This window comes from Armigeres subalbatus, chromosome 2 (genome assembly GCF_024139115.2).
Source record: "Armigeres subalbatus isolate Guangzhou_Male chromosome 2, GZ_Asu_2, whole genome shotgun sequence".
NCBI lineage: Eukaryota > Metazoa > Arthropoda > Insecta > Diptera > Culicidae > Armigeres > Armigeres subalbatus.
Genome location: NC_085140.1, coordinates 412,155,660 through 412,177,927, shown reverse-complemented (window position 1 = coordinate 412,177,927; position 22,268 = coordinate 412,155,660). Strand labels below are relative to the sequence as shown.

The 22,268-nt window shown below is 39.3% G+C and overlaps 1 protein-coding gene across 1 annotated transcript; it reads left to right on the top strand.

Annotated features, from left to right (window-relative positions):
* The first annotated feature begins 220 nt into the window (after positions 1 to 220).
* LOC134217661 (small ribosomal subunit protein mS39) lies at positions 221 to 20,600 on the top strand. The gene is made up of 3 exons (XM_062696468.1): positions 221 to 677; positions 741 to 1,136; positions 19,286 to 20,600. Exons 1-3 carry the CDS (start codon positions 321 to 323, stop codon positions 20,546 to 20,548), a joined length of 2,016 nt encoding a protein of 671 aa, XP_062552452.1. The 5' UTR covers positions 221 to 320; the 3' UTR covers positions 20,549 to 20,600.
* The last annotated feature ends 1,668 nt before the right edge of the window (positions 20,601 to 22,268 follow it).

Sequence of the window (22,268 nt, the reverse complement as noted above, 5' to 3'; positions counted from 1 at the left end):
GACCAGTACAAACTTTTACACAAGCACGCGAATGAAGATAAACTTCTGTTCTCTGTGCGTGAACTTAAAAAATCTAGAATTGGATATCCAACATCTGTGGTGAACACCCACTGACGCCATCTATACTTCAACATCGAAACCATTGCTGGTCACCCTGAACCTGAGTGCTGTTTTGTGTTCAGTACCACCTTGTGTTTTGTTTTGATATTTTGACAGCTGATGGTGGTGACATAACCGTATCCAATTTTTGAGCAGAAAACATGCACAGTTTTTAGTCCAGAAGAAGTTTTCGAAGTATTACTTGAAATAATTAAATAACAATGAATCACTTGTGTAAATCATTTGGAAAACTTCATCTGCAGCCCGTTTTTCGAAACACCGCGGTAAGTCGCTTGTTTTCTATCAATCAGTGCCAGCTACAAAGTACCGCAACTGCGGTGACTTCAGAACCGGAAAAAATCATTGTGCCCCGACGTATAGAACGCAGTCCCACGGATATCCTCAATGCACTTTCCAGTACGGTGGGATTCGATCCCACTGCTGCGCATTACAAATATCATGATGACCCATATTTGATACCAACGTCCAATATGGCAAAGAAGAATTTCGCAATGGCACAGGAGGCCGGCCGAAAGGCCGCCCTTTGGATCCGGCAGGAAAACGCCAAACTGTTTCAGGTGCGAATTTAGTATAGCATTTTCTTATCCATTTGAGAGTTGTTAATTGATGATTCATTTTAGCACAAGGAAGCAGATCCACCGGTACCGGCATTCATTCCTACGATGGTCTACAATGAGGAAAGTAAGGTAGAACTAACCGATTTGGAAAAATTAATTGAAAACGTAGACGTACAGGACGCCATTCTGGTGTATAATCTCCTGAAGAAGAATAACGTCGATGTGAGTCCGGAGCTGAAACAATCCATGATGGAGCTGTTGTGTTTTTTCAATCACGAAGAATCGCTACCTGAAGAATTTATCGAGGAACGTTGGTTCCAGCAGGGAATGACGGAGAAGGGCCGCCAGAGGAAAACGTGGAAGGATTTGGAATTAGCCGAGCAGATTTTCCATGAGATTGAGGATAAAAAGCCCATGCACTACTGTGCGGTGATCCGCGGTATGGCCAAATATTTCCAGGTGAGTGTGCGAGCTAATGATTCAATCTCTGATATTTGTATCTTCTTCTTCTTCTTATTGGCATTACATCCTCACACTGGGACAGAGCCGCCTCGCAGCTTAGTGTTCATTAAGCACTTCCACAATTATTAACTGCGAGGTTTCTAAGCCAGGTTACCATTTTTGCATTTGTATATCATGAGGCTAACACGATGATACTTTTATGCCCAGGGAAGTCGAGACAATTTCCAATCCGAAAATTGCCTAGACCGGCACCGGGAATCGAACCCAGCCACCCTCAGCATGGTCTTGCTTTGTAGCCGCGCGTCCTACCGCACGGCTAAGGAGGGCCCCTGATATTTGTATATTAGATCTTATAGTTCAGGGGTTTCTGTTCACAAATAAATTCATCGCATCGTATAAGCAAAGCATCTATTCCGCTCATATTTTTGCTAGAATGAATACGTTAAACTAAAGAAGAGGAACCGAATCAGTAACTAATTTTGTTTATTGCTGGCCTGAAACAACGGTCATATAACAAGACAATTAACATTCCTATGTCAATGTTAATTTTGCAAGCATACAATCTAGAACAAACGTATGAAGGATTTTCTGGAGATAGGGTTTCTTACCCCATTCCCGGCCTAACATGCGTACGACTGCATTATTTAATTGATATTTATGACAGGAAGCAACTTTTTCTGAAATTTGTAGGCTGTATAATACTGCATTGGGGTTCACTTCTGCTTAAAAAATAGCTATTCGTGCTAAATATCTTTCAAAGAAGCTTTTATTTGATTTAAATTAACGAGGTGCAGCACTCATTTCAGTCATAGCGATTCCCAATCCGGCATACAAAAAACCAGTTCCCGGCCTAAGCAAAATTTCACTCAATCTCTCAACATTTTACTCTCATTCTCTCTCGGGACGGTAGAAAATGCGATGTAAACAAAAATATGCACGTTCCACGACAACAAGATGCCAGATGGTATTATTCATAATCATTTTTATTTGGTTGAGAAGATATATAAACTCATCCAAATTGCCTCCAAATACTTTAAAACAATATTTATTTCACCTTTTAAAATCGAGAGAACTATAAATAACATGATAACGTCAACATATTAGACAATTTTCCTATTAACGGTGAAGGATCATTTTTATAATCCTGGCCTTTTAGGCAGCACGGTGCGGCTAGAAGTTCTTGGGCCGAGGTGAATTTTTGTTCGGTTTGTGAATACATTTTAAAATGTATTCTAGTATGTTTAAATAAGTTCTAGTGAAACGAACAAATAAGAACAATTGAAGTGCGGGTGTTTAGAATTATGTTGTGGTGATTAACAGCTTCATGCAATGGTTGTATCGAGCACTGTGACGATTTTCAGGTAGGTGTTTATTCGATAATACCGTTTTGTAAAAGTGGAAAGAATCACTCCGGCTCAGTGGTGTGGCATCTGAGAGTGAAATTTTGAATTCTACATTTTTATTTTCTACAATTGAATCAATTAGGAGTAAAACAAGTGATAGAAAAATATTGAGTGTTGTGAAAAATAAATGGGAGCCTTTTTAAAAACTATCAACCATAAGCCTACGACTTCCAAACAATTTAAATCATTAGTTTTCTGTGCAGTGAGCCGGGAACCGGGTCCATAGGCTCAAGTAGTGATTTACCCTATTCCGGTAAAAATATATGTTGTTTGGGAAACATTTGTCACTTTTGAATCAGTAGGTATATATCAGACTAACACGATGATATTTTTATGTCTTAGGAAGTCCAACCCAAAAATTTCAGACCGAACCGTGAATCGAACTCAGCCACCTTCAGTATCATATATGGTCGGGGTTCAGCCAAACCGCACCAAGCGGCTTTTCGACTGACTTGTGATATTCTGTTCCTACAAGGACAATGGAAATAGTTTCATATCAATTTAAGCATACATTCGCAGTAGGATATCCTCTGTTATGGGGTTGAGAGAAATTCTATGCGATTTGCGATCAATTAAATCTGCTAAACGAAAATTTGAGCAGAAAAATCGGTAATTTTTCGTTGGCGCTTGGTGTGATTTGGCTGAACCCCGACCATGTGACCTTGCTTTGTAGCCATGCATCTTACCACAGGACTAAGGAAGGCCTAATTTATATTCAAAATAATGCTCATGGAAATGCATTTTCATTGCGGTTTTATGTATGTGGCAGCTATTATAAGCGACGACTGTCTTGACAATATTCTGCTTAGAATTTTTATACCTCTCAGGAACTTTATGAATTATCCATATTTTAGCAAAACGATTGTGAATAGCATCAATGGTCAAAACATTTTTCAACCAGCGAATCACATCATGATTCATGAGGAAATACTTCTTGAGCCCAGATTCATGCTAAATGGGATGTTTTAATAACAATGCTCGGCAATGCCTTCCTACAAAGGCGAGTAGAATGTGCTGCCTTGGGAGATGATTCGGCAACAATAGGATTCTTCTTGGCAATGTTGTCGTAGGCAAAGCTCATTGAACTCAGAAACAAATGTAGCGATGGTGGTGGTCAAACCAAAACTTTTGTATCATACAATCGGACAACCGTTTTGTCACCGGACAAAAAAAGACATACGAAAATTATTAAGCTCTTCTAGTGGAATGCCTTCACCTATCATAAGAATTAGTACTTCCCGTCTTCAGTGTCTCGTACTTGACTCGACTTGTTGCATTACAGTTGAGCTCGAAATAAGTATGCTTAATCAAACCAAGTGTTCGCGACTCATCTGCCTGCAGAAGTGCTCGTACTTACATTGTTCAAAAATGTACTCACCACCAACAAAAAGCTTTGTAATTCTTCTGTACTTATGAGGAGACTCGATATTACTGAACAGGACCCAGCTTTGCTTTATGCCGGACAAATGTGTGCATTTCAAGAAGACAGAACCCAATTTTTGCCTTGTATCGGGAAAACGCGTGTATGTAAAGAAGGCCAATCTAAAGATTTTCTATACACCAGGCAAATGTCTTTTTTCAAAAAGCAGTATTTTAAGAATTCAGAACCGTCTTTTGCCTTATACTGGGGTATCGCGTGCAGGTTATAAAGACAAATATAACTATTTTTCCTTATACCGCGTTAATACGCGCATTTAAAGAAGGATGAAATCAATTTTCTGCCTTTTGCCGGGAAAATGCATGAAAGAAGGCAAGGTTCATAGTCAGGTTTGCTTTATCACTTGTATTCTGTAATATGCCACCCAGACTATGACTACGACTATTGATGTAAATGTTTTTACCTAATTTTCACTGGAAATAGTGAATATGACGTCTAATCTATAAAAAATATTTCATGTGGCTCATAGTCTGAGACCCTCCTTAGCCGTGTCGGAAGATGTGCGGCTACAAAGGAAGACCATGCTGAGGGTGGCTGGGTTCGATTCTCGGTGCCGGTCTAGACAATTTTCAGATCAGAAATTGCCTCGACTTCCCTGGGCATAAAAGTATCATCGTGTTAGCCTCATGATATACGATAAATGGTAACTTCGCTTAGAAACCTCGCAGTTAATAACTGTGGAAGTGCTTAATGAACATTAGGCTACGAGGCGGCAATGTCCCAGTGGGGGATGTAATGCCAATGAAGAAGAAGTCTGACGGCACATAAAACACTGTTGATTTTGACTTCCTGCAGTCATACAATATCGAGATTTTGGCTGCTAATAAAGGTTCGGAGTGCGTTGAGTTTCGTGAGGTTCGTGATCGCTCCAATTTAATAGATGCCATGTTTAAGACGTGTGAGCCATTTATGGAGAAAAGTCCACATTCTGCTCGTCGCTAACGTCATTACATCGCTGTTTCGTCATTACATCGCCGGGCGGGTGACACTGTTCGAGTATTTGGTTCAGCATATTGACTAGTAGTTTTTTGAGTCAGACAGTTCGGTCTGACCCGAAGGCTGTGGCAGCTCGGGAAAAGCCCCCAAGTTACAATTGCAATGCTTCGAAGACTCATGCTAGTTTTATAGAGGTTTTTTAATGGCATGTTTAAAAGCTTAAGGTTTTATTTTAGTTTTATATACTGTGACCTGCCCTAATTCCGCGCATTGCCTAATACCGTGGATATTATCCAATTTGATGAATATAGAGGTACTGTCTGTCACACACATCACATTATTTGGTGAAATGCACAAATATATATTAGAAAATGTTAGCAAACTATTATTATTATTATTATTATTTGTGACGTAAATTAGGCGCTAAAAAAGTTGGTGGCTGGCCCCATGATTACTTCCGGTCTTTTACTATACTTAGTATAGTAATAGTCAAGCATTCGTTGTACATATGACTAATATGGGGGGTAAGCGTGATGAAATGTTGTAGAATTTAAAAAGAAAACGAATGTTAAGACCAAGTGCCACTGGATGACTGGATGACAAACGGGCCAGTATAATGTGGGGTAGTCAGTTAGCTAATAGTATAACTTATTTTGCCACGCAACAATTTCAGTATAATTTGTTTCTACGAATCCAATTCCTAGAAGTTAGGTTTTCATAACTTAGCGCAAGAGAGGGTTCAAACTCTGCGTTACATTGCATTTTTCCCCGATTCGGTGCGTTATCATGAGTGATCAGCACTCATGGAACACATTGTTTAACGCGAATGTCAGCCGGGATCGATCAAAGTGTAAGAATTAGTGTAATTAGTTTAATTATTTTTATTTTTTAGGCATCAAATGTTAGGAGCATGTTTTCAGCGTCACACAGCCCAGGAGAGAGTGTAAGCTCTGCGTTGTAATGGTGTAGTGTAGGCCGTCCTCGATTGGGGTCCTGTGGGTCGCATTTAGTGGTTGGGGCAGTTGTGTGTTGAAAGCGGTTTCGGGGCAGTTAGGATTGAGTTTTAATATAAACAGATGTAGGATTGAACAAGTTATCCAGTATTTTGCGCTCGATAATGGCGGCCGAGTGAGTGCCCTTTTGACATTCAAGAGGTAGAAAATATTTACATATTTCAATTACAGTAGGCCTTGATTCATTGAAAAACATTGGCACTCATCCGGTATCAACAAATAAACAAATGTCAAGTATTTCTTCTATATGTTGTTCAAGGATTTGGAATTTTTTTTTATCCTTTTTTATAATATTTTCTTTTCTAGGAATGAAACCACAAGAAATTGAAAAATCAATGATGATTATAATATGTTTTTCTAAGGGAAAAGGAATTTGAAACCGGATACCTGCGTGAGACGATAACCAGGTAGTATCAGGCTGGGTTCACAACGCTGGATGCATTAAAATAAACTCCGTTTCCCCTATTCAATCGCCTCCGACAACCAATCAAGCAATACTTTAAAAGGGGCTTAAAAGTCCCCTTACGCTCAATGATCTGCGTGCACACTGCACATCGACACATCTTGTACTCTCCCCTTTCCCACTGACTGTGCGCGATAACATTCCGACAGACACTGCCACAATATTCCTCAAGCAGAGCGGTGGAAGTATCCTTACAGCTGCTGACTGACACTTACTGATCCTTACCCCATAAGGTCAAATTTTGCCTTTTTCAACTTTACGGTGAGGTCCTTAAGTAATGTGACCAGACGTCCCGCGTTTCGCGGAACGCTGCATTTTTCAACTTCGTTTTACAAATTTATTACAATTACAGTGGGCCAAAATCTATGTGAAATGCACTTTTGGAGGATCCATTTTCAAGCCAGTGACGAAATCCAGATAGGCGTCCCGCGTTTCGCAGGACGCTTGCTGGTCACATTATCCTTAAGCCTTAAGTCAGTCAGGATACTTTCGCCGCTCTGCTTGTGGAGTATTAGGGCACAGATGCTGCCAGAACGTTATTGTGCACAGTCAGTGGGAAAGGTGAGAGTATGAGAGGTGTCGATGTTCACGTAGAGCATTGAGCGCAAGTGTAAGTATTGCTTGATTGGGGGCTGGCGGCAACCAGCCTGGCACTACCTGGATTTCACCTCACCCGGGTGTCCGGTTGAAATTGTCTAATTGAAATCAACATTGACTTGTCGATTTCTTGTTGTTTCATTCCTAGAAAATAATGAAATTTAGCAAAAAAAAAAGTACCAAATGCTTGAATAACGTAAAAGAAATACCTGACATCTGTTTATTTGTTGATACCGGATGAGTGCCAATGATTTTCAATGAATCAAGGCCTACTGTGATTGAAATATGTAAATATTTTCTACCTCTTGAATGTCAAAAAGGCACTCACTCGGCCGCCATTATCGAGCGCAAAATGCTGGATAACCTTCAGGGTTCATATTGTGGAGACTATTGATACAGGAAGTCTGTGTTCACAACGTGATTACTTCAAGGACGATCCCAACATCCTCTGTGAATTGCAGATAAGTATTGCGTTTATATTTTAATTGCACTGAGCTCGTTCTAATCTGATCGATGAATGAATTGACTTGTCACATATTTAGATACATCGTGAATAATCAATATCATTAGTAAATTTAAATATTCCCGTAGATTAGAAAAGCAAGTGCATAAATTACTATTTTATGGCAACATATCACTACGAAACGGGACCCTTCGGAGCCTTAAGTAAGATCTCGGTCCGGTTGCATCTAAGGTAGACGTATACGCTTGGTAGACGTATCGCTCAGCGGTATTTAAATCAACGCAGATAGGCTATGGTCTGAGGGTGCGTTGATATTACAAGATTCCCTGTGCTTCAAAATTCCTCGCTGTTCTTATATCCATTGAGAGTTTAATCGTGATTACTTATTTGCAACAAACTATCTGACTGAACTTGAGCCTTGAGACTCCAAAAGAATCCTACGATGGATAACACATACGACGTTGTAATGCTCACTGTAGATGGCTAATCGCTAGATCCTGCAAGTCCCTTCTTTGTTTGGGAGATTACTCACTTACGAATAAGTTTGCACATGTGGTGGCAGAATCTAACTATTTCTGCTTACCCAGCTTCCCTCCGATATAGATTCATTAACTCTTACGTACTCAGTCAATCCTCGCCCTGGGCCAATTGCTAAAGGGGGCACTGAAGTTTAGTACCCTCAGGTCAACTTTAATTACAACATACCATCGTGTACGCGACGTACAATGAAGCCTACGGCCTCTTTTGGTATCTCTAGTGCATGTTATCTTGGCTTGATGCTCTTTCGACAAATGAACAACGTGTCGCGTCTGCCCTGTTGTATAAGCTTAGCAATACCCATCCATTATTTCATACGTAGTGGTGATGACATCATTTTTCAAATCATTATCCAAGTTTTTAAAAATTCGCAGGCTTTAGAACCGTTCATGTCCGCCTCTGGTATCATTTCGCCCGAGTGCTTTTTAGTCAGATTCGACTTTTCTTTCTTTTCTCGACGAATCTTTTTAGTCAGATTCGAAGCTTTGTTCGGGCCTCTGCAGAGCTCTGTCGCTAGCTTTTGAAGAAATTGGTCTTATTAATTATTTCCTTACTGGCGGATTGATGGAAGTACACAATACAAAGACTGATCAATAAATTGCCTGACGGATTATTGATACGTCCATGTCCTTGTAATACAATGGTAGAGATTAGAAGAAAACTATATAGCGTACTAAAAAGTATAGTTCAAATAAACCTAATTCTGTTTTTACACGGATTTTTGCGAAGTTGCTCCATTTAGCATGATTCGTCGAGAAATCATAAAACTTTTTTTACACTTATTTTCATATTTTGAACTGAAAACTTTTTTTACACGGAACGCATCCCCCGTGTAAAAAAAGAATCGGGTGTATAGACCTTGATCTGGTATTTACGGGTGTTAGACCTTTGTATAGACCGGGTATAGACCTTTGACCTGGTATTTACCTATGACAACAGACTGCCATGTGCCTAACCAACTTATAACGAAATGCATCGATACAACATCGATTAGAATGGAGGGTTTCCCGGTAATAGAAGCAAAATTATTGAAATTTCGCATTTATAAAACGTGTTTTGAAGTAAGAAACCATATTTTTGTTTGTCGCGGATTTGTTTCTACAGTCGCGGATTTCAATTTGCCAGTCGCGGATTTCGCGGATTGGAATTCGACTAGTGTGTAACAGCCCTGAAAATGTTAAGCTATAGTGAAGTAATAATTTCTATTGAAAACCCGACAATTTTAAACTAATAACATTTATTACGCTTTTTTACGTCTAGTTTTGCTAGAAGTTCATTTAGAATCATCACATTTATTTCTATACAATAACTAACTCAACATTATTTTCTATTCATAATTCTAAGTTACATTTTGTTGATAACGTTTCCCAAATCGTTCATTTGAATAATTCAGTCACTAGTCTCTGATATGTATATGAACCCTATCACGTGTCATAAGTTTTCTCTTCATACTGGGTGCAGTAAATCAATGCCTTGTTTGCGCGCGCTTCTAACCATGCGTAGTTGAAATTTTCATACAAGCGAGCGCATTCATCTCCACGCTTAAAGTCAAGTACACATCGCATGAATAGCTTTCACACATCACGGCGACCGACGCCTTGGCCAACTCTCACTATGAGTGAAAATTTTGTGTGAAACACGAGCAGTCGCTGTGTACTGTCTTACACATGCATAATATGTGTAAGTGAGTTTGCCTCGAACTGTCAAAGTCCCTTCGGGTCGCAATGATGGCGAACGGGTGCAGAATGTGCCGCAAGAAATCGTACTTTTTCGGAGGTTTTTCCTTTCGCTTTGATGACGAAACAAAAAAAATGTGCGAATACAATCATCGCACTTTGTTTTGTTGATCGAAACGATTGGAGAAGCCTCCGAATAAGTATAGAAAAAGTTGGCTTACTTTAACACCAATTTGAAAACATACAATTGAGGTTAGGTTCGATTTCCGACTGCTCTCTCGCTGTGTAAAATGAACTCACCGAAAATCATCGGCCATCGGTTACACAAAAATGAGTAACATCGTAATTACTCATTATATGAGTTGTTCCAGGAAAGGCCCGTTTTCTGTGAACGGAACACAAAATTATATAAGTCATTTTAAGCGTGCAGTATGCTAGCGGGAAAACCCGTCGCAAGCAAAAGATCCGCTCCGTGTAAGACACAGTTCCCAGTTCGGTTCGTTTGAACCACACGGTTCGCTAGAATCGGTCGCGATTGATACGAATCGAGATCCGTGTTGCACGGATTTGAGCTGGTAGTGCAGCTCTCGCTTCCATGTCACAGCAATAGATCAATCAATAAGCAAAAACTGCTGCTATGAAACGAACAGATCGAGCCACCGTAGACATGTTCTGTCAAAACAACACGAATAGAAATATGCGTATACAGTGACGCCGTTGTTTCGATGCGGTGAGTGCCAAATTAGTTACCTTGATTGATCCATTTAAAGCTGGACGACGACATGAGCTGAACTGAGAGTTGTTCGGATCTTCGGATCGGTTCGTTCGCTACCGCACTATTAGGTATCTTTTGTGTATCCGTTCGTAGCGCCGAGTATGGGTTGGGTGAAAAGATATTTTAGTTACTAGATAAAGATTGTCGCTGTCGTCGCTGTCCGGAACATCTTTTGCTGGCGAGGATAGGGGAGCTAAATGTCAAAGAAGGAAAATCCATACAATTTGACAGGTATGTACCACACATGTTTCGGACAGCAGAACAAAGGGAACCGAAGCGACAATCTTTATCTAGTAACTAAAATATCTTTTGTTGGGTGGGTATGGGTTTAGAAATAGACGGCAAACTTCTTATTCCTTTCTGCAGTAGAACTGATTTCTGTTGCTTGGCTAGATGGTGCTGTCGCTTGGCTTGATGGTGCTCGAGGTGCAAATAACAAACTAACAGCAAGTGCGCGGTACTGGACTGGAATGCTTATACAAGCTCGCTTCTGTTGTGTACCGCGAGCGTGGTATTTTCGTTTGTGTTGTACAAAATACAACAGCGCGCGTACTCGAGTGCGTACGCTCGAGAGAGTTTCTCTAGGCGCGTGATTTCATCAATTTAAAGTGAGCTGCTGAGCTGGGGTTCTTTAAAAAAAGATCCATGGTTCATCAGCTCAATGTAAGGAAGCGAATCTTTCGAACAGCTCCTGAGCGGAGCGCCCATCTCTAGTCAGTATGGTGAAAGGCATCCAAGGTTCAATATCTCAAAATTAAGCTCCTTCACCTTCCTACATAACCGGTACCAAATATTTTTTCATGAAAAGTTCCTTATTTTGAGAAAACCCGCATTAGATGTCTTTCGCCATACAAATTTCTGGCGGTTAACTCATGCTGGCTATTTTGCGCATATACTATAGGGCCTGGATGTGGCAGCGGCGGGTAGAAAATCAGCCACTGCCAATAATTCATTATCATAAATAAACTGTCTATCTTCTTTGTCGCGTCTACTCTGACTTCTTCCGTAGGATGATTACCAAAGGCCAGTGACAGCCCAGCTTTCATGATGAGCTTTTCTGTAATGAGCCACCGGGGGTTTAGACTAACTTAGTTTCGGGTGCTTAGTCTCTGTTCCAGTTTGCGTCAGTGATGATTGCAGCGGTACACTATCTACTATGGTAAAGCCCCTTCATCTATTTTCTTTTCTTTCTTTTGAGCTCCTTTCCAAACATTTTCGAACTATTAACTACCTCATTGTTATCTTAGTGAAAATGTGATAAATTCGGTCCAAACACCTTAGGCAATTGCGAATCAATCACACTCATCCATATTCTCTTTTCTCAAGCACGTGCTTTCTGTTGTAGCCCACGGTATCGAAGTGTGTTTGTTTACTAGCCGATGATTGCTACAACGACTCAAATTGATTGCGTACGATTATTGCGTGTAAGTATAGTAGCGCTCGGCTTTGTCTTTTAATGAATCTGACGAGAATGCTCCATGGATTCCAACGCGAATCTCCGGAGTTTTCAACGGAAATCCTCCAACCATACAGAAGGGAACCTCCAGGGGTTGTGAAGGCAATCTACCAGGGATTCCGGCAGGAATGTTCAGAGAGTCTGAGGCGAATGGATTCCAAACCCTCCCGGGAAGTCGACGGAAATCCTTTAGTGATACCGACGGTAATATTTCAGGAATTCCAACGGGAATGTTGCAGGTAGTCCGATGGAAAGGTTTCAGAGATTCCAACGGGAACCTTCCAATGAGAATCTTCTAGGAATCATCCATCCTCCAGCAGAGTTGCATCTGAACACGAGAACGCGTGTTCAAAATGTTCTGAACACGGCACACTGTTCAAGAGCACTGACCTAACTTAGCAAATTGTATCCTAGGAAAACAAATTCAAGCGACTGCATGCTACACATTTTTCGGCTAGTAACAGAACACGTGGACATCTAACGAATAGAAATCAAGCATGCTCATATATTGTTGCATAGTTCAAATCTAAGGAATCTTAGTTACCATGATCTTTTGCTTGCGTACCAACCTAGTGCACACTGAACTGTGTTCAGTATGGTGTCCCAAAATTGGACAAAGTCTGGGATTTTGGGGGCTCAACCTTCAAATGAAAGCTTAGGGTAAAACAAAAGAAAAATTGTTCTACGACAACTCTGGGAAATGACGTTTAGGGGTGGCCCCGACGCGTTTTATGAAAAAAGTGCATTATTTATAAGTAACATCGAAAATACCGGTATATCGGAAAGAAATTCGATGAAACCCATCCATTTTATATTTTTTACATTTAATTTAGGGTCTATACTTTATGGTAAAACTTTGATACCGCATGTTTTAGGTCTATATATTTTTCACTGATGCTTTAAATGCTCAAAAATGATGAATTTTACTTAATATTTTTTTATTAATGCATCCAAAACGGGTATCCATCATAATGCTTTCAAAACTAGATATACATGAAAAGATGGGGAATTTTATAACGAATATTTTGCTAAAAATCGCAACCTTCTATCTCTATCCGTCTAAAAGTTATTCACGATTTACTGCAGCTTGGAAAAAGACTTTTTGAAATTTCGGATCATAATACCTGGATCATGTTTAAGTAAAAAAAGGCGTTTGCCTACTTTTCCATACCAACCAAATGAGCGCTTTAATAACCAATATAGTATTCATATGAGTTGCATAAAATTGATTTTAATACTTATTTGAGTGTTATAATGGAAACCCAACGATGGGCCAGCAGTAACATGACTGACTACAAATTGTTCAGTTAGTCTTCAAAACTTTCAAAACTACCCATAGGTAGGTTCAATTTTCGTGTCATGGTTTGTCGAGCTGTGCAATGTTTCTCGATAACATGGAAATTAGTTGTTTTGTGACCATCTTGATTTTTTGCAAGAACGATCATGTGAAGCAAATCCAACTAGATCATTTTGATATCGATTTGTCATATTTTACGCCATATTGTAGCTCATTTTACGCCATTGCAAAAAATAGTGTGTGCAACTAATTGCAAAACTCGATTTTATCAGCACTCGTAGTATTTATCTCATTCGGCAAGCCTCGTTGGATAAACGTACAACCATGCTGATTAAATCATCTTTTTGCAACTAGTTACACAAATTACTATTATCATTATTATTTTATAATGCATATTGAAATATTTGGCATCTACCATCTACGGAATCTCTGGAAATAAGAACAATCTACACTAATTACGAACTATTTTGCCTACCAATACTGAATGCAATGATAAATTGATTGCATCGATAAATCGGGACCAAAATGATCCAGCCGGATTAACTTCACATGATCGTGCTGGTTAAAAAATCAAGTTGGTCAGAAAAAAATTGATTTCCATGTTATCGTGAAACATTGCACAGCTCACCAAACCATGAAACGATAGCTGAACCTACCTATGGGTAGTTTTGAAACCATATTCATCAATCTATTTGAGCACTCACCCAGACTAACTGAACAATTTGTAGTCAGTCATGTTACTGCTGGTCCATCGTTGGGTTTCCATTATAACACTCAAATAAGTATTAAAATCAATTTTATGCAACTCATATGAATGCTATATTGGTTATTAAAGCACTCATTTGGTTGGTATGGAAAAGTAGGCGTTTCTTTACTTAAACATGATCCAGGTATTATGATCCAAAATTTCAGAAGTCTTTTTCCAAGCTGCAGTAAATCGTGAATAACTTTTAAACGGATAGAGATAGGAGGTTGCTATTTTTAGCAAAATATTCGTTATAAAATTCCCCACCTTTCTATGTATATCTAGTTTCGAAAGCATTATGATGGGTACCCGTTTTGGATGCATTAATAAAAAAAATATTAAGGAAAATTCATCATTTTTGGGTATTTAAAGCATCAGTGAAAAATATATAGAGCTAAAACATGCGGTATCAAAGTTTTACCATAAAGTATAGACCCTAAGTTAAATGTAAAAAATGTGAAATGGATGGGTTTCATCGAATTTCTTTCCGATATACCGGTATTTTCGATGTTACCTATAAAAAATGCACTTTTTTCATAAAACGCGTCGGGGCCACCCCTAAACGTCATTTACCAAAGTTGTAGAACAATTTTTCTTTTGTTATACCCTAAGCTTTCATTTGAAGTTTGAGCCCCCAAAATCCCAGACTTGGTCCAATTTTGGGACACCCTAGTGTTCAGAGTTCGAAACTAAGAACACCAAGGCACGCTCTTGGCTCATGTTGTGTTTAGGATGCATCTCTGTCCTCCAGGATATCCATCCGACGGAAATATTCCAGGGATTCGAACGAGAATGTTCCATAAAATCCGACGGAAATGTTTCAGGGATTCCATTATGTTCTAGAAATTCCGAATAAAATTCTCCAGGAAGTTTGGCTGGAATATTCCGGGAATTTCGACGGGAATATTCTAGGAGTTACAACGAGAATGTTCCAGAGATTATGTCGGAAATCTTCCAAAAGTTACAATGTGAATGTTACAGGTATTTCGTAGGCAATGTTCCAGGGATATAGAAGCAAATCGTAGAAGGATTCCAAAGCAATCTGTCGAGAGATTCCAAGGCAAATCAATCTTCCAGCAATTCAGAAGAGAACCCTCCAGTGATGCTGAAGCAAATGGTTGAGGCAAATCGTCGAATGATTCCGAAGCAAACCGTCGATGTAATACGAAGCAAATCGTCGAATGATTCCGAAGCAATTCGTTGAGTGATTCCGAAGCAAATCTGCAAGGGATCCTGAAGCAAACCGTCGAAGTATTCTGAAACAAATCGTCAAAAAATTCTGAAGCAAATCTCCGAAAAAATTCGAAACGAATCTTTGAACGATTCCGGAGGGATTCGGAAGCAAATCAACGAGAGATTTTGAAGCAAATCTTCCATGGATTATGAAGGGTATCTCCCACAGATTCCCAAGGGTATCCCTCAACGATACTGTCAGGAATCCAGTGTAAATTCTTTAGGATTCCGGTTGGAATACACTGACTCCACAACCATGGGTTACACACTATAGTATGAGTCATTTCTATTTGACTAACATACAAAATAGAGAGAGAATTATTATGCTGCTAAACAGGAGGAATTCTGCACCCAAAAAAATCTGCACGTTCTTTCCACCTGAAAAAATACGTAGATTTTTCCCACCTGAAATTCACGTAACTTTTACCTGATTTTCCTATAGAAATTTCATACTACGTGAAAATCAGGTAAGTTCTACCTGAGTTTTGGATAGAATTCACCGGACACGTAAGTTTCACCTGAATTTTCTGAAGCATTTGCAGCTACGTGTGCACGTAAAATGTAACTGAAAATTTAGGTGGAAACAACGTTTAGATTATTTGGAGTGTGCCTTTGACTGATGGGGAAGTACCACGATTGCTTTGATTGATATTTTGGTGGCTCTCCGTTGTTATTCATATCAAACTTACTTTGATGCTTTCAAATCAGATATTGCTTTTTCATAATAAACACCATATGCAATTTCACTACCACATAGGAATATTTCTTAGAAATGAGAAATAAGCTCATTTGACTTCCACTCGTTTCATTATTATAGGGTAAATATGGGAGATAACACATTGTCTTCAAATCTTTGCAGAAGGTAATTCATTATGCCAAATGTTGAAAATTGATATCACTTCTAAAAAACTTTTCAAATCCTAGGGAGGGGGCTAATTATTTTTCTAGAGAGAGCCAAGCCCCCCTAGCACCCCCCCCCCTTATTTACGCCAATGATCTAAGATTGAATTTCTCGAAGTGAAACACCTTAATCGAAAAATTATTTTGTAAGCGGACACCTACCTTTATAACTGGTACCAACTATTTTTCACGATAAAGTTCATCCCTTCGCGAAAACCCGCGTTAGATGTCTTTCGCCATACAAATTTCGGTTAACTCATTTGCGCATATACGATAGTGCCTGGATGCTGACAACGGCGGGTTTAAAACTAGCCACTGCCAATAAGTCATTATCGTTTGATAACTTATCAGGTGGGATAACTTTTCAAATTTTGGAATCGATTGATAAAACACGCAAAATTATCATTTAAATGTAAACCTAACTAATACCAATTTAATGTCAACATGAAGTTCAATCTGATGTTTGGCATTGTGTCTTAGGATTATATAGGAAAATAAGTTCAAAAGTAGCATTTACCAATGCTTTGAATCGAAATACAATTATCGAACAATTCTTACTCTTAAGAGTTTTTATCAATTGATAATTTGGATATGTGATCGCTTGAGCCCGATTGTATGTCATACCCCAGAAACCCATTGCCCAGAAAGTGATTCCCCAGAAATTAAGAATGCACTACTCCCCAGAAAACCATTCCCCAGAATACCATAATCCCCCGAAAGACATTTCCCAGAATGCCTCCATCCCCCGAAAGACATTCTCCAGAATGTCCTCATCCCCAACATACCATACCGCTGGGAGCTGCGGACTCAATGAATATTTTGCTTGAAACTCGTAAATTTCCTCCCAGTGTACACTATACACGTTACGATTTTCTCACATTGAATTATCATTATGTTGATCTTTATAAAATTAACTAGTCGACCCGGCAGACGTTGTCCTGCATAGTAGGCAAAAATGCGCGTTGTGGACTCCCCATGCGAATTTTCCATACGGTTCTTAGTTTTAGATTTTTACGATTTACTCAACCTTATTCGTGATTTTCGCATAAGGAAATGTAATATAAACCCATCGGAAACTGTAATGAACGTTTCTGCTGAAGGAATGAAGAAAATCCATCCAGCTGTTTTCGAGTTATGCGGATACGAACACAGACCATTTCATTTTTATTATGTAGATTACAAAGATTTCGTCAATTTACCGCATCGTATATATTAACGTGTCGAATGTTGAATTAATTCATACCCTCCAGTTATGTTGAATCCGTCGATATATTTAAAATGACGCCAGTTAAATGAAATTTGTTAAAAATGAGCTATATTTAGTATGAATTGATTTATACGTGTACTCTCTCGTCTACGCTCAAAATGCACAAAACCTCTCTCGATGCGATGGATACTTTTTGACAGCTTACTTTGGAGATTCTTTGACACTCGTTTCGACTCTATCCGCAGCTCCCAGCCATACCCCAGAATGCACCATTTCCTAGCTTAGACTAAATACTTTGTAATTGCTTCATCCCGGGCAAATGCGTACTTTTAAAGAAGGAGTCATCTACTCTTTTGCCTTATTCCGCATACTGCATACTTTTAAAAAGGCATAATTTTAAAGAAGGAGTCAAGACAAAATTTTCAAAACGACTTATCTGCTTTTGTAAACTAAGATTCAAACGACGATTTGACGAATCTGATAGCTCTCCTACGCAAAACAACACCATCAATAGATAGGTGAATGATTCCGCTACCTGTTGGTTTGCGTGGGAGAGCTACACGTAAAAAAAATTTAATGTTGTTTATTATTATTATTTCTAATACTTTTTTGCCAAAGCAGGCGCTTAATGACATGTATAAGAAAAAACTTATACATCGCATTAGTCACATACATTCGGAAACTTATACTTTTCATTAACTTATGAATGTTATTAGCTTATTGATATCGGATCATTCATTAGGTGAATGAAGAGTATTAGTATTTTCGAATGGTTTTTTGCCATAACATATAAGGTTATTTTTTTACGTGTATCAGATTCGTCAAATCGTCGTTTGAATCTTTGTTTACAAAAGCAGATAAGTCGTTTTGAAAATTTTGTCTTCGAGTCATCTACTCTTTGCTTCATCCCGGGCAAATGCGTACTTTTAAAGAAGGAGTCATTTACTCTTCTGCCTTTTTTCCTGGCAAATGCATACTTTTGAAGAAGTAGTTATCTACTCGTTTGCCTTTTTCCGGGCAAACGCATACTTTGAAAGAAGGATCTACTCTTTTGTCTTATTCCAGGTAAATACATACTTCTAAAAATGGAAATCATATATTCTTACGACCCATTGCATTTCATACTCTTTTCAACGATTATGCCAAATGGTCATTATGCCAAACGGCTTTATGTCAAACGGCATTATGCCAAATAGCATTATGCCAAATGGCATTATGCCATATGGGCTTCCCCCAATATGAACAATGAGTATAATGGATTATATGCTCCTTCGTATTATATGTGAGCCCTAACAAACATATCAAATGGGCTCCATTCCGGGCAAATGCGTGCTTTAAAATAAGGCAGCATATGTCGTTTTACCTTATTCCGGGCAAATGCGTACTTCAATATAAGTATTTTTGCATAGAAATATAGTATCTAGTATTTTTAATTTATAGAAATGACAGCGAAAAACATAGTTTCTTAGACTGATACCTTTTTCTGGGGAACGGGTCATTCTGGGTTTTTGGTTTCTGGGGAATGGGTCATTCGGGTTTTTTTTCTGGGGAATGGGTCATTCTGGGGATTTCTTTTCGGGGAAATGGTGCATTCTGGGGAATATCATTCTGGAGAATTGGTCGTTCTGGGAAATGGAATTCTGGGAAATACCATTCTGGGGAACTGATTCTGGGGATTTGTATTCTGGGCATTGACATACAACCCTTGAGCCCTTATCCTACACCATGGCGTTCAAGTGGTCTGCAAGGACTTTTCTGCCATTACCCTCTCTATTATCGGCATTATCGGCCTTGGATTGACTTGCGCTCTCATTGTCCCACTAAACGCTGCAAAAGGAAAATGAAAAATGTAATTATTTTATTTTATTCTTCCAATTTGACGAACGTCTTATATTGCATATACACCCAGGTTTTGCCTTTCTCGCATACCAAAATTGAACCTCATTTCTATTGTCTATTATTTGTCGTATAAAACTTATAGATTAAAGACGGTATTTACATTTTCAGGTGGAAAAAGCGTGGGCTTTGTATCAGGAAACAGTCGACAAGGGAATTCAGTTAGATACGAATACGTTCAACAGCTTGCTCCAGATTGCATCTTTCCTAAAGGAGAGCTACGAAATGCGGTGGGATTTAGTATGCGAAGTTTTAACTGCTATGAAGAACCAAAATTTGAAACCAAATATTGGCACATTGAACGCAATCCTCTATACGATTACAACCATCGGAGGATACAACCACCCAAGAAATTACGCATTGAAGACGCTATCGGAATTCAAAAAGCTTGGAATAGAACCATCCCTGGCCAGCTGGTACTACATGTTGGCTATTTTCTGTCGTGAACGTGGTCCAACGAGCCATATTCTACATGACATCATGAACGAAATCGAAAACAAAGAATTCCGAGTCCAGGATCCTAAGGACACATTCTTCTTCGTTACCGCCATGGACGTTTGCCGGAACCATCTTCACGATAAAAGTCTCGCTAAGCGGGTGAACAACTTGCTTCACTATAAAGATAACTACGATCTAATAGGAGACTCGTACAAAGAATCGATCTACTACCGAAACTACTTCACAATTCTCTGCAACACAGAGCCACTGGAAACGTTCATGGAGACCTATAACCTGCTGGTTCCGAACGTCTACATACCAGAACCATCCGTAATGGAGGATATCCTCAAGTCGATAGAAGTGAATTGTGCTTCGAATTACCTTCCGCAGATTTGGTCGCACATGATTCAGTTTGATCACACTGGTCGGGAAAATCTGCTGGATTTGATTCTGCAAATAATGGTGAGGAATCCACCACAAGATTCAGCACTTAACGATAGTTTCACCAACATTGCCTGGGATATGTACAAAAGGTTGGAGGACCAACTTGCTGCTGGCAATGGCCGCAAACAGCAGATTGCATTTTCTGGTAGTTTACTGGGGGATATGCTGACCCTGTGTTGTCGTGGAAAGGACTTCGAAAAGGCTCAAACGTTGTTCGAGAAACTGAACAATGAGCAAAACTCCATTGTTGGCGACCCAAAGGTGATGGCTTTGCGAGCATTCATTGAGCTGTGTGTTGAAGAGAAGCAACCTAGCTTGGCCGTCAGTTGCCTGCAGTACTGTGCGGAGAACGGTTTCCCGGAGAGTGCCGAGTTCGGTCAACTTGTTTACAGTTCGATGACGCTGAGTGAGGTGCACATAGAGAAGATAAAACGGTACGTTGGAGCGGATGCTTTGAAGGCGGCTGATAAGACAGAAGCAGGTGGTAAGTGAATGTTTTGCTTTGCATAGGTTGTGCAGTAGACAAAAGGAATTTTAATGTGAATGCATCCCTTTTTTCAGTAGATGATGAAAGAACTTCGTGATAAACTCTTATTTTTTGTCATTCCAAATGCGGTATCATTTTACGGAATTATTCAATCCGCGTAAATCATGGGATAGGTAATAATAATTTGCCGCAAAGTGATATGGGTGAAGATTTCTTGTCGAAACAGCAAACGTCTATTTAGGGTGCCCCCGACCCTCCCCTATGTCACACTTTTTGTATAGGGCATCTGAAAATATTATATGGATCGTCACACTTCCCTCAAACCCCCTCCTCCTCTAAGCATTACGTAATTTGTGGACGTTCCCTTACAGAAAAGCAATAAGCAGGGTGACAGTACTCAGGGTGACCAGCGAACCGGGAAAAAGTCAGGAATAGAAAATCACCGGTCTCAGTCTGAACTGCGATGCTATTCACGAAAAGGATGATGTGTTGGAAAAGATTCCAGTTTTTGTTCTGCGATGAACAGTTGTCCAGCCAAAACGTTATTTTCTTCAGGTAACCCAGGACCATGCGAACCCCGAAAGGTAAAACATTGCAGTATTGATATATACAAAAACTTACTTTTTGTAGATCAACTGACAGTACGATCTCGTTAGTTGTTGTAAATTCACCATCTACATGATAAGCCTTCCGTGATTCAGTGTATCGCTTTTGATGCAGTGAGTGTTCCATACATTCCTATATTGCATTCCGCAAACATAAAACATAAACACGCGAAATGTCAGACGCAACAACAAACACTGTACCTCAGTGGGACTGTTGTGCGTCCATTTTCCGAAATCTCAAAGAAATTCGCCGCATAAGCGTCCCAGTAAATATTTTGATCGAATAAATATTGGAATATTAAAAACTTTGGGGAAAAAAATTCGGGCTGCATAGAAAATAGTACCAATTTATCAATAGTTGTGACATGAACTGTTTTTGGTACATGAATAGTAAGATAAATGCGAAACCAAATTTTGAACTTCAAATGCGTTTTTCTTAATTCCCCAATTTGTAACATGGGACACTTATGCGTCCACCGGCAGCATAGTTGTCAAGTGTGGTATTTTATATTATGGCTCTTTAATTTGGACATAACAAAATAAAAGAAGCGCCACGCTCCTAGTTTTGAAAAAACTTCTACTCAGTGAATCCTATTAATGTCAATTTCCTATTAATGTCGATAAAGTTGATTATAATTTCTCTATATATACCTATCTAGCTAGATTTAAGCGTAGCTACGACTCATCATCTTCAGGGAACACATCAGAAAAGTATTGCAAAAAAGGAGGAGATTTCACTTCATTATTGCTGAGTAAAGAAGCCCACCTCACTGCATCACTATTCCAAGCTTCAAGGCACGATAATGTCCGTTGGATCACATGTACATCCGTAAGATCAGTGCGTCAATGCCAAATTGTGACGCGGCATTGAACAAAAATAGTCAACATGTGATACCACCACGACAGGATATGTCTTTGGTTGCCATATCAGTGCTAATGGCGTAAGCCCACCCATCGCGGCAAGATCACATATCCGAGGGGAGGGATATATTTTATTAATTATATTATATTATATTATATTATTATTATTATTATTATTATTATATTAGGTCTGTTACAACAGTCACGGATTTCGCGATTTTCGCGTTTTTCGCGAATTTGTCGCGGTTTTACCCAGTCG